This window comes from Nelusetta ayraudi, unplaced genomic scaffold (assembly GCF_046127955.1).
Source record: "Nelusetta ayraudi isolate G7.1 ecotype Tasmania unplaced genomic scaffold, CSIRO-AGI_Nayr_v1 ptg000084l, whole genome shotgun sequence".
Lineage (NCBI taxonomy): Eukaryota > Metazoa > Chordata > Actinopteri > Tetraodontiformes > Monacanthidae > Nelusetta > Nelusetta ayraudi.
In genome coordinates, this window is record NW_027466134.1 from 6,420,608 (window position 1) to 6,433,645 (window position 13,038).

Consider the following 13,038-nt stretch of genomic DNA (forward strand, 5'->3'; position numbering starts at 1 on the left):
AGGGATGGATGGATGGATAAATGAATGAATGGACAGATGGAGGGAGGAAGGGATGGACAGATGGATGAGGGATGGATGGATGGATGAATGGACAGAGGAAAAGAGGGATGGATAGCTGGATGGAGGGATGGATGGATGGATGGATGGATGGATGGATGGCATCCTGTCATCAGACCCTAGCCTCCAAAAAAACCACTGATACTTGATTCATACACGCCAGCCGGTGTCGATTTGGAGTGTTGAGGATTGTAATACAGCCAGGTGGTGTGTGTGTGTGTGGGTGGGTGGGTGCGCGTGCGTGCATGCGTGCGTGCGTGCGCGTGTGCACGCATGCATGTCCCCACGGCCACTCGCGCAGTCGCGGGCCATTTGTCCCCGCCAGGTGCTCCCGAACCTCCAACTGCTCTATTTAGGATCCAGGCTATATTTGTTCGGGGCCCAACTGGGGCTCTTTTAAGATCTCCACTTTAGTTTACTGGCATGTGGGAAGTATTAAGTAAGTGCAGGTATATTTAGTGCCGCTGCAACCACCCCGCCACCCCCCCCCCCCCCCCCACTGTGTGCAACCACGGCGCTACGCCATGCTACGCACCGCAGCTTCGCTCAGCTTTTTTTCCTCCTTTGTCATCCTGCAGCCGTGGATCAGCGTGGTGGGTTCGGCTGGCTGAGGGCCCGCGGTCGGCTGCAGCTCTGTTGACAGTCAGCAGACTGCGGCGGGTACGGTGGGGGCGGTGGAGGCAGGTACACAACATGTTTTCGCCTCGGACGAAACAGCTAGAACCCCCACCGCCCCCACCCCAGGCCACCTCGCCAGCCTCCTCTCCCGTGGCTGTGTTTGGATGTTTGCAGGCCGCGGTGTTTAGCACAGCGGAGGATGTTTGCAGCTCCGGGGGTGGCGGAGCTCTGAACTGCACCAGTAGGATTGTTTTTAATGGAGCAGTGAGACAAACACGGTGACCATTCACACGCCCGCGGGGATCGCATTCAGCATTCTTCCCTAATTTCCGTCGAAATGAGTCTCGTCAGTGCGATTCTTTTTTTTTTCCTGCCCCCTCCTTGCTCCGCTTTTTGAGTGGAATTTGGCCGCTCATCTCGGCCGCCTCCCTCCCTTCCTCCCTCCCTCCCTTCCTTCTCCCCGACCTCCCTCGAGTGTGTGCTCATGGTTGTTGCGTGCGTGTGCGTGCGTGAGTGTGACTGGAGTGGCAGCCCTGGTGGTGTGAGAGAATCAGTGGCTCCGTGCGTGTCACGCTGTCAGGAAGGCAACAGTTCAGCTCTGAATGCAGCATCACATCACAGGTTTTGGCACAACTAACCGCTGGGATCAGCACGACAACAACGACAGCAGGGTAGCAGGTAAGACTGACAACATCTCAGCTGGTTTGGCTCCTAAATGATTCTTAGGACAATTTTTTTTTTTTCCAAAGCCTGGCAGCAGTGGTTTTGGTATCCACATGAGGCAGCTGAGCCGACAATAGAAAGATGACTTTTAATGAGAAGTTTATGAGAAAAGTTGGTTTTGCATTGTTTTGAGAAAATAGTTGACATATTGCGTAACATATTCCAGTGATAAATAAAATGCATGATTGGTTTTTTTGGAAACAAACAGGGCAGAAAACAACGACTTCTGCCCTTTAACTTTTTTTTTTAAGTCATCACTTAAAAATGAATTGAATTTTGGTGATTGTGCTGTGGACGGGGGCAAGAAGGTGTGAAGACATTTTAATCGCTCCGCACCTCTCCTCGCAACTTTATCGATAACTTTCAGGGTGGAAGGTGATTGGTAGAGGTAGAAGTATGAACCGAAGGCCTGGTGACGCATTAATGTGAGAGTTTGTTTGACTGTGTGAAATAATGGAAAATGAATGGCGGTCAATGCGAAGCCCTCCAAAGATAGCCTCACAGATGCATTCGTGCAGGCGTGTGTGTGTGCGTGCATGCCTGGGTGCGTGCACATGTTTCTGTGTGTGTGTGCATGCAAGTGGGCATCCCCATATGTGCAGAGGTGTGTCTGTTTGTTGCTCAGCTGCTGCCTGTGTCTGTCACTGTTTACTATTTCTGTATGGCCGGTTACTGTGTTCTGACACACACACCCCCGTGCGCGCGCACACACACACACACACATACGTGCGCAAAAAAAAGCCATGTTAGGGGATTAACGCTGGCAAAAAATGGCAACTGACTCAACAGACTCTGTTTACACATTCGACGTTGGTCGACGGGACGATTTTCGCATCATCCTTCGAATTCCCGCGACTCACTGCGGACCGTTTGCAGCGCTGCCTCGCTTGACGCTGAGCTCTGCGCTCGCCAAGTGTGATGGATCAGTGAGCATTGTCTGTTGACCGTCAACAGGAGGAAGGGAGACTTTGCCCCCACATTCCGCTCCCTGTCGGAGGAAAGAAATTCAGAGGAGTTTTCGGTAGTTTGTTCCAATCGGAGCCGTGGGCTGCCGTCTGCAGCTGTCCACCGTCCACGAGATTCCGCTGAACTCTGCCCCCGCAGGTCTTTAGCGGAGCGCCAGTCACCAGATGGCTTCTGTTGCTTCCTTCTGCATGCGTCATCTTTATTGGAGAGACTTTAGGCCCCGGCTCTGCTCCGCTCCTTGATGTCGTTCTCTTCAGTGACAGCGCTTAAAACCACATCATTCGCCGAAATTAAGACATTTGCTGCTGCTTTATTTAGAACAAGGAGTGAGTGGAATCTTTTTTATTTCTCTCTTAACTGACTTAGTGCAGGTCAAAAGTCAGCCGAGGCTGAAAACTGGAGCTTGTTAAAACATATTGGGATTGTTAGGACTGACACAATGATTTTTTTTTTTCTTTTTCTGTCACTATGACAACAAAAACACTTATGTGACGTCACTTTATTTATTCATCCCGCCAGGGACCATCAGTTTGGAGCAGCTGTTTGCAGTATGCCTTCTTACCATCCATAAATTTGACACACTGGGCTTTTGATGTTATCAGGAAAGCCTTTATTGCTGCATTGGCTCACCTATTAACTTTCTGACACACTCTCAACAATGGCAACTGATTGGGTGTTTTCTTGCAGCAATAGTAACCACTGCAAAAAAAACAAACAAGCACCGAAACCAGCGTCAATCAAACACCGACAGATGAGAAAAACTGACACATTCTACAACTTCACTGGTCTTGCTCAGAATATGGGAAAGAGGAGAGACCCAGTTTGCGTTCTGCATCTTCCGCCCGCATGAATTAGAGGAGATTTCTCTGTCCAGGGATGATAAAACCAACATGACCGGCCACAAGATTTCGGTCGAGCTCTCTGGCAGTTTGTAATCAGGGATAAAGAGAAGCCTCGGTGCCGCCGCTCTCTGTGTCCAGCTGAACTCGGCCTGACTTCTGTGGTGGTTGAACGCACTAGAAAGCCAATGCACACACACACACACAAGCACATACAAAGACAAACAAACTTCAGAAACCTGTGCATCTACTCCACCCGCGTTTCACAACCCCGGATGGGTTGCTGATTAACTTGCGGATCTTTCACTGGTGCATCGTGTCCAGGTCGGTTTTCGTCATTGCGTCGTCCTCCTTTCCTCCCCCGACTCCCACAGTTTCCCCCCCTGCTCTCCCCCCGGGCTCGGTTGGGTCTGCGGTGAAACTGAGCCTTTGCTTCGCCGAATTTTCCATCAACAGCAGCAAATAACAACAGGGGTCAGGCGAGGAGAGAGCAGCTCATGGCACGCACAGTCAGTGGAGGCCAGCGGAGGCAGCGTGGTTCGCTCTGGCTTCTCCCGTCAGTGTAGGAAGCCCCATGACACCAAGCTTATCCCTCTAATAACGCATAAGCCGCCATCTGGCATCCATTGTCTCAAATGAGATGATTGTAGTTGTTTGATTGCACGGTGGTTCGAAGGGGCCACAGCGGTAGCGAGATGTTCGGTTAGCGCTCCTGGCTAGCCGGGAAGAGAATGACGGAAATGTCATACAGCTGGTGTCGGGCAGTGTTTTGAAGAAATGAATACTTCCGCTGAATGTTTAGAGAGTTGTGCGAAAGTCAGTATTCTGCTGAATCATTTCTAGAGGTGATTGAAATGAAAATCCTCTTTGATGTTCACATTGGAGCGAGTCGGGAGACAAACCCGTGAGGATCTCTGAGCCAGCCGCACAATTATGTTGATATCATGTGTTATTTGTGTCTCGTCGCTGACCTCAGAAGCCCAGGAGTCGCCAGATTCTGGTTGAACTCACATGGGATCAATTCACTACACAAGATGTCTCAAATACTGTTGGAACATTGAGGACCGAGACTGAGTTTTATTATTGGTTTCGGCATCCCGACAGCTGTTTAAACTCACAGATAAAAACAAGGCTAAATCGGGATGCTACATTTTTACAGTAATTTATCGCAAGAACAGCCAAGCTAATATAATTCATAAAAACGTCCATAACAATCAAAACAAACAGACTGTCAACTTTGGCAGATTCAGCAGATTGGACAAACAAAGCGGACCGCAGTCATCAGAGCAATTTCCAAAAACTCAAACCTCAAAACTTTCCCAAAAACAAAAACTACTGAAAGATTCATTGCGCAGTGTCCTGTGTGTCTCTTTAGCGCTAATCCAACTCTGACGGTGAGTTGTGAGCTGAGTCAGCCAGTAGAAAGAATGTTGAGGGAACGAGTGCGACACCTGCTGCCCCGGAGGTAGAACTGCTGTCCGTCCAATCAAGCAAATCGCACGGCTGCGCTAGAGGAGCTGCTGTAAGGGGGGGAAGGACGTGGGTGGCGACGGCCACGTTCAGCCAGCAAAACGTGCACCTTCACCTGGTTTTCTTAAAGCACTCAGTGACTGACTTTCCCCAACATGCCCTGCTTCCCCTGCAAGACTATTGATAGTCAGTTTCCTCCTGTACTGCTTCAAAGCCGGAGAAATGGAGCTCCAGCGTGAGGAAGTTATGGAAGAGGAGTGGGAACGTTGCCCTCTGGATGAATCTGCTCGCCATTAATGGCCCAAGTCAGATGGTTGACTTTGATTAACATGCCCTCTAATTGCCACACTGGTTTCCTTGCTGCCTGGTTTCTGCTCAGTCAACCGTCGAGGGAGCTGATGAGCGGTGAGCCTCAGCTCTGTGTTTTGTCAGATTGTGCCTCAACCAATCTCCGTCTCCATTTGTTGCCTGTTTCCCGGCGAGCAGATGGTCTGAGTTTCCCTCGGCAAGGAGGATTTAGAGCTGTAGCCGGAGTGGAAAACTTTTGGACGACGTTTAACCGAGACGAGATCAAAAATAAAATGAAAAAAAAAATAGGAAAAGAAAAGTTGCATGACTGCAGATGAACGGCTGGATTACGGCTCTATTTAGTATTTCAGTTCACACACCATGCGGCAGGGGAACCGTGCGGATCGGAGCCGCTGCTGCAGGAAGAAGCCCCTCCCCTTGTTTCTGTTCACTATAGTTACAGCCAAAACACAGTTACCGCGCCTCCATCACAAACACAAAGGCCACTAGTTTAATGGGGCCGTGTGATGCAGTAATCCCTCTTTTCTGTGTGTGATTTATCGGCGCTCAAACACGCCGAAGATGATTTCTGCCTTTCTTTCTTTCTTCTCTTTTCTTTCTTTTTTGCTCAACAAAGATCAAACATGTGGCTGCAAGATTCACAACCAAAATCCATTTAATTCAAGGCTTAGTTTGCGCGAAATTGACACGTCACTTATGCGTTGCTCACACGTGGCATTTCAGATTTTCATGTTCGGACCCCAGGACCTCTGTGTGGAGCTTGCATGAGTTTCCTCCTGCAGGCCAAACACACACACACACACACACACACACACACACACACACACACACACACACACACACGAGGTTGACAGTCATTTGGGAAAAATGTGAAGTGCTTGATCATCTGGTTGCATTGACAGACAGGTGGTTGAATCGATTGTCTCCAACAGACCAAAAAAAACGGGTCATGTCTCCACACTAGTCATGTTGTGTGTCGAAACCTGTCTTGAAACAGCTCAACTTTTGATCCTAAATATCAACGGCAACATGGATGCGACTGATTTTGCGTTAGTTCAGTGAAACTTTCACTGGTACTCGGGTACAGCAGACTTTCACTGGCTGTAATTGTTTCCACAAGAAAATGTCACCAGAACCTCCATCAGCATCGGGATTAAAATAGGAGCATTTATCACTTTAGAGCAAATTATCCCTTTCCCAGAATCCAGGCAGCAGGTGTGGTCGGTCCTGCATTTCCCTTTCTTTCGCTCTGCCTTAAAATGGACTTGAAACATGCACACATGCACGCACACACAAACACACGCGCACGCACAGATCCCCTCTGATCCCTGCTGGCTGTCAGGACCTCGACTCTGTTCTGCTTCCCCGGAGATCAGCTGCTAACCTTCCTGTTGCCGATGACCCCTTGACCTCCGCCGACCAGACGGCCTGACGCAGCGAGAGGATAAGGTCTCGCCGCTCGTGCCGCAAACAGCTCTTCATTAGCGCCGTGTCACGACCCGTTTCCTGTCCCGTAACGTGTCTGGCGGTGCGATAGCGTGGGGCCGGGGTGCAACCATCCCCGGCCAACTTTCCGTCCAGTCGCTCCGACTGTGGCTGCGCTGCTCCGCTCTACCTGTATCTGCCGCGGTCTGGCCCAGCTCACTCACTTCCTGTTCTTGTTCACACATTCACTTCCCCGTCTCCCGCTCCCACACCCACTGAGTCAAGTGTGAAGTGCTAGGAATTGCCTCTGCCCTTCTCTCTCTTTTTTTTTTTTTGTTCTCTCACTGGTATGAAAGCGAATGTGTGAAATCGCGCTGCGGCCATTAGCGCCAGGCTAGTGCCGGGAATGTTTCTACATCCTGTTCAGGATGGAGTTTCCTCAGGTCAGAGCATCGCCGCCGCCGCTGCTGACGGAGCAGCTGCTTTTTCCGGCATTTTGGGAATTCCTCCCACTTGTCCCCGACGCTGCAGAGGTCGGCAGCTGAACCAGGCCTGTGTTTCCCCCTCTGGTAACAGAGTGTTGACTTGCTGCGCTCTGTCACTGCAGTGACTGGATGTGTCGCTGCAGCGATCCACGGCTTTGTCCTCACATTCGCAACCCCGCCCCCCTCCACACAGCTCCAGCTTTTTCTATGTGGTTTGGCCTTTTGTACACATGGCTTTTTTTTTTTTTTTTTTTTTATCCGGTCACTAGGAAGCACTAACGTTGCAAAAATCTGGAAACATTTTTGGGCAAATGCCACTTTCATGTTTAATGGAAACAGAGTGTTTGTGCAACTTTATCTCCTAAAGCAACAGCGGATAGATGGCAGACATCAGAATCAAAATAGTGCTAGTGTGAACTTTTCAACTGGGACGTTTACCACCACTATCTCACTACAGAGTTCCACTTGTGTGAAACATTAAATGAAACATTAAAAAACTTCCCACGCTTGTGCGGCAAACGTTGTCATGGTTGTTGAGCCATTTTCTGCTTTTCTTTCAGGCCTCTGATTAGCCAACGTTTTGTTCACTCTTAGACATCATATTGCCACCTATTGGTCAAGCATTGAGGCGACATCAGCAGCCTAAATTTGCAGTTGGAAGATCATTTAAAAATAGGTTTCCTATAAATACCCACACAAGTGTTGACAAAGATATTAACGTTGATGATTCCCCACAAATCCAAGAGACCTTTAAGGCCACCATGTGTGAGTGTGTGTGTTTGCAGGGGATGCTGGCGTGACCCCTGTAGTTTGATCCATCGTTTGATGTGGCGACACGGGGACGGGAACGTAGGGGAGAGGAGGCGGGGTTTGCTTTCATCATAATCCTGTGAGGAGAGATGAGACGGATAAACGTGGGCGTCTTCTCCGCTCTCTTATTTCTCCAGACGAAGGGAACAAAGTCTGTGTCTGCGGACCCCCCCACCTCCGCCTCGGGGCGGGCGGGCGGGATGCGGCCGCCGGCGCTGGCCCAGACACAAGGACCTCTGATTGGAAGCAGGGTGATGGGTGTGTCCGCTTCCCGTAACACGTTGTCTCGCCGGTGCCCCAGGGTGGCTGGTGTGTGGCGGAAGTGGAGACTCAGACGGTGCCTGAGGGTGTGAGTGTGTGTGTGTGTGTGTGTGTGTGTGTTTGTGTGTGTGTGTGTGTGTGTGTGTGTGTGTGTGTGTGTGTGTGTGAGCGGGCCAATGAGTAGTGGTTGATGCAAGCTAAGCTGGCAGGAAATCATAAATCCAACAAAGGTATATTTAAAGTCAAGTGCTTGTCAAATGGAATGAGGGCCCTTTGCTTGTCTGAGGAGATTTTTTATTGGAATGTCGGCCCTGATTCTTATTCGCTCGCTTCACCTCACACGGAAGCAGGATTGGCCAGAGTTCAACACTGCAGTCTCGCTCGTCCGTCCGCCTTAACAACATCAATACAGAGTACTTTTAACCAGTGTTAAGATCTCAGTGCTTCATATATAACCGGTCAGATTCCGCAGCGTATAGATACGTATGCATTTACGAGAACAAGAAGTGGCTACTTAACACTGCTCTGAAAAACCACAGAGGAAGACTGGGAAAACAATACTGGGAACATTCGTGTGAATCCTGTCGAAGTAGCAGTAGCAACGAACTGGTTAAGCTGGCAGTAACAAATTGAACTCGTCTACCTGAAAGTGACTGACAGTAAAGTGGCGCCAAAACTTCCCCCAACTTCTAATGACTTCTTCCTATTTTTTACTTTACAATCTCTTCTTTTGGGCTTTTTACAGGATGGACGTGTAAAATTACTCTGAATCATTTACAAGTCTTCCACGTGGTAATCAACAAGGTTAACACGAGATGGCTTTGAATTGAAAACGGTTGACTTTTTTGTTGGGGAGTTTTAAACTTGTTTCTTGCACGAGCTTCAGAAGACATTAGCATTAGCATTAGCGTGCAGCGAGATCACAGACACGACGCGTCGGTTTCCGGACAAATAAAATGTATAAAAACGAATGCTATATTGTCGCGTTTCTCCTCGGCTCCCAGGTGGTTCTGCGAGGGCCGGGAGCTGCACAACTCGCCCGACATCCAGATCTGGAGGGATGGTGACCTGCACACGCTGGTGATCAGCGAAGCCTTCGAGGACGACACAGGACGCTACAACTGCGTGGCCTCCAACAGCCTCGGAGCGGACAACACCTCAGCGGAGGTTTACATCGAAGGTCAGCCGCTCTCCCGGCAGCAAGTCACATCCTACCCCAACGTGGGAAGAAAAGGGACATTCCGCAGGAAATGTCCTTAAAGTGCACATGTGAACACATTCAGCTTGCCGATATCTCCTGCAAAAAAGATTGAAATATTTCTGCTGTTGCTTCCACGCAGGCGCGTCGTCGTCGGACTCGGACACAGAAGGGGCGGGGTCACACTCCCGATCTGGAGCCATGCCGCAGTACGTCTTTGAGCCTGACCTCTGGCGACCCTGTGAATGGGCCAGCTGATCCCCACAGCCTTTCACTCGCCTCTTAACAGCATGTTAAAGAGCCGCGACCCCGACCTGAGTACAGGGAACACGCTCTAGATAATGAGAGCTGCCGGGGGGTTAATATGGGGGAAAAAAAAGGAAAAAAAAATCACAGTGTCCCCTCTACTTACTTCCAAATGTGAAACTCCCCTCCACCCTGCATGCTCCTCTTTCCCTCCGCCTCCCCCTGAAAGAGGTATTAACTTGTTTACGTTGCGCAACCCTGGCTAATGGTCTACACAGAGCGCACATCCACATGCACTTCTGCGCAGATCCAGATGGCCGTGTATAAATTTTACAACATTGCAAACATGAGATGCTTTTGTCTTTAACATTCAATTACTCTTTTTCTCGTATTTTTTGTAGTTCAGCGTTGACATAAAGACCTGGCCCGTGCGGCTGTTTATTTTCACGTCGATCCAGATTCGTGCTGTGTTCAGAATGTTTAAACATGACTTGAAATACTGCGCCGGGACGACGGGGCGCCCCCTCCCTCCAACAGTTTGTGTTTTATTCCGAATGCTTTTGATGGTTATCTGTGACGTAAACCTGCTTCTATCTGAAGCACTTCCCTCTGTGTTTACACACTGGAGCTCAGAGTGACCACATTTAACAGACAAAAAAAAAAAAAAAAACCCACTTATCCAGACATCGATTGAGTAGCGAAATCAAAAACTACAGACTTAAAAAAGCGCGCCGAATCTGATATCTGCGGTAGTTTGTCTTTTCACCAGCACCTTCTGCACCGCAGGGTTCAGAAGAAGACGACCTCCGTGTCGCTGACGATACGCTCGGCTTCACCCAAAACCCCGGAGGCCCTTCCCCACCGCTCCACCCTGGTCCAGGCTCTGTCTCAGCCCCTGCAGCGGGTAAACCAGGGGGAAGAAGACACACAGGTTTCATACATTTTCCCTCAGATTCCTCCCGGCCACATGTTTGTTTTCCACTGTCCTGCAGGTGCAGAGTCCAGTGTCGTCTCTGTACAGCAGCGAGGCGTCGGGTCCCCCTGTGTTCACCAAGGTCGGTTGGTGTGAAAAATATTTTCCTTGCTGATTCATTCTTCCCTTACTGTTTAGTACCAGCTTGTGTTCTGGGCAGAGGATCTGTTCTGGACTACCCACAATGAGGAAAAGTCCATCCCTGTGTTCCTTTGTTTCCCATACGTGTGTTAATAGATGCAGCTATGTAAACAAAGCTCTTTGTGATGTCACAAAGGGCCATGCCACATTAGCAAGTACAGCCCCAGCCAAGTGTTGGCTCCACCCGCTCAGTTTTTCTTGCGTATGCAAGACATTTGAAAGGCTCGACAAAGCTTCAAAGCTTTTTTTTGCAGGAGATTGTAAACAGAGGGCTAAAAATGTGCTGTTTTCAGTCTGTATTTGACTGGTGTTTGGGATGAAATGTAAAGATCTGATGGGACCTTAGCAGTTTGATTACATAGCACAGAGGTCAATCTAAAAAAATGCGGTTATAACCTCATTCCACCCTCGAGTTCCGTGACGGAGCTGCCGCCGCTTCTTTCACACAAACTCAGAAAACCGCGTCTTTCTGGAAATATTTCCACGCACCAGCGCACTGGCCCGGATTACAGGGACGCCGGCCGCAATGTTTAAGGAACACCAAATATTTTGTTTGCTGTGCCATTTCCAACGGCCTCAACTAGCACCGGGGGACGACCTCCAGACCGTGAAACCCAGACCACTTACACCAGGCTATATCGTGCATGCGAGGCTCACACGCACACGGAACCCGATCCGCATGCACCCAGCGTCCTCGCGGCGCCGTAATAACAGTGCTCCGGCTTCTCAGCCGCAGAGGTCGGACGAAAAATAAAAAAATGAAACTCTTCCGACGGCTCCGTCGCCTCCCCGCTAGTCTGGTGACGGCCTGGAGGTGGAGCTTCCTGCCAAAGCCACCATCTTATGCATCCACTCATCCATCCATCATCTGTCATCATCCATCCACACATCAGCCATCCATCCATTCATGATCCATCCATCCATCCATCCTTCCATCCATTCACCCATCATCCACCTACTCATCCAGCCATCATCTGTCATCATCCATCCACACATCAGCCATCTATCCATTCATGATCCATCCATCCATCCATCCATCCATCCATTCACCCATCATCCACCTACTCATCCAGCCATCATCTGTCATCATCCATCCACACATCAGCCATCTATCCATTCATGATCCATACATCCTTAATACATCCATCCATCAATTATCCTTCCATTATCCATCCATCATCTATCATCATCCATCCACCCATCAGCCATCCATCCATCCATCCATCCATCCATCCATTCACCCATCATCCACTTACTCATCCATCCATCACCTATCATCATCCATCCATCCATGCATCCACCCATCCAACATTCATCCATCTTTCATCATCCATTTACCCATCAGCCATTCATCCATTCATGATTCAGCCATCCATTATCTATCCATCCGTCCATCCATCAATCCACCCCACCCATCATCCAACCATTATCCATCCATCATCCATCCACACAACCATCCATGCATTCATCCATCCACCCTCCTCCGTCCTCGCTACCCCAACCTGTTGCCTTAAGAGACTGTTGCAGCCTTTTAATCACCTTGATGAGAGGCTCTGTGGGCCTACCGGGGGCCCGATCAGCCTCTGTGACATCACCTAGCCAGACCCATCAGTGCACATTCCACCAACCGAAATACACACACGGCGGCAGAAGCTCTGAGCACTAATTACCGCTGAGTGCCTCCTGTTGAAGGACGACCGCAGTTACCCAACACACAGGAGACAGAGGCGGCGCTGACAGAGGCCCCACTGTCGATGTGAGCAGTGTTTTTAGATGGGCAGCGCTGAACACTGCTCTGTGATTGGCCCATCTATCTATCTATCTACAAGTTAGGAGTGAAGTCACCACTTGCAATGCACTTTCCCATCATTAGACGCCCCCATATATAATACGGGCCTTCAACGCAACACTTTGCATTCTCAGTAATCATGTTAAAAAGAAACGTGTGTTTCAGCAGCTGTCAAACTGGCCTTTCATCCGTTCTTGATCATACCGTCAGTCAGTCTTTTTTCTCAATATATTTAAACACTGACCATGTTTTGAATATCTGCGGAAGAACCTTCAGCCTTTCAGGGCAGATTTCACTCACACCACAGCTGAAATGAGTAGACGCAGGGTTTTTTGTCTTTCCCTTTCAACACAGAAAGGCTTTAAAAAGAATCAGTGGGTATCAGGTTCAGGTTGTTGGAGGGAAGCACCCCCTTGCCTTCTGCCAAATCATTTAACGGATCTGACGGGGGGAAAAAAACCAGACTTTGAGAAAGAATCGACGACGACGAGACAAGATGGTTTCCAGATTTGAAAGGAAAAAGCTAGAGTGTTTATAATACATCTCGCGTTTCCTAAATTTGCCCTCAGCTGAGTTGGGCGGAAGAGCCGGCTGGTGTTCCGTATTAAACCCTCAGTGGGTGTCCACCGGCCTCTCAAAACCACCATGACTCATCTTTGGCAAATCTACCGTCCTTATTTAGCTTCATGGGTTTTTTTTCCTACTCTGAAGGGGATTTATTTTGTCTT

The 13,038-nt window shown here is 49.3% G+C and overlaps 1 protein-coding gene across 7 annotated transcripts in view; it reads left to right on the forward strand.

Annotated features, from left to right (window-relative positions):
- The window catches only part of palld (palladin, cytoskeletal associated protein), a 53,864-nt gene that overhangs the window by 12,465 nt on the left and 28,361 nt on the right, over positions 1-13,038 (forward strand). For 6 of the 7 annotated variants that reach the window (XM_076045672.1, XM_076045673.1, XM_076045674.1 and 3 more), the window contains exons 3-6: positions 8,968-9,143; positions 9,304-9,370; positions 10,194-10,311; positions 10,400-10,462. In XM_076045672.1, coding sequence (XP_075901787.1) covers positions 8,968-9,143; positions 9,304-9,370; positions 10,194-10,311; positions 10,400-10,462 — 424 coding nt within the window. Of the gene's footprint in view, positions 1-1,198; positions 1,354-8,967; positions 9,144-9,303; positions 9,371-10,193; positions 10,312-10,399; positions 10,463-13,038 lie in introns of those variants that run through there. The other variant, XM_076045677.1, reaches the window with a different exon arrangement.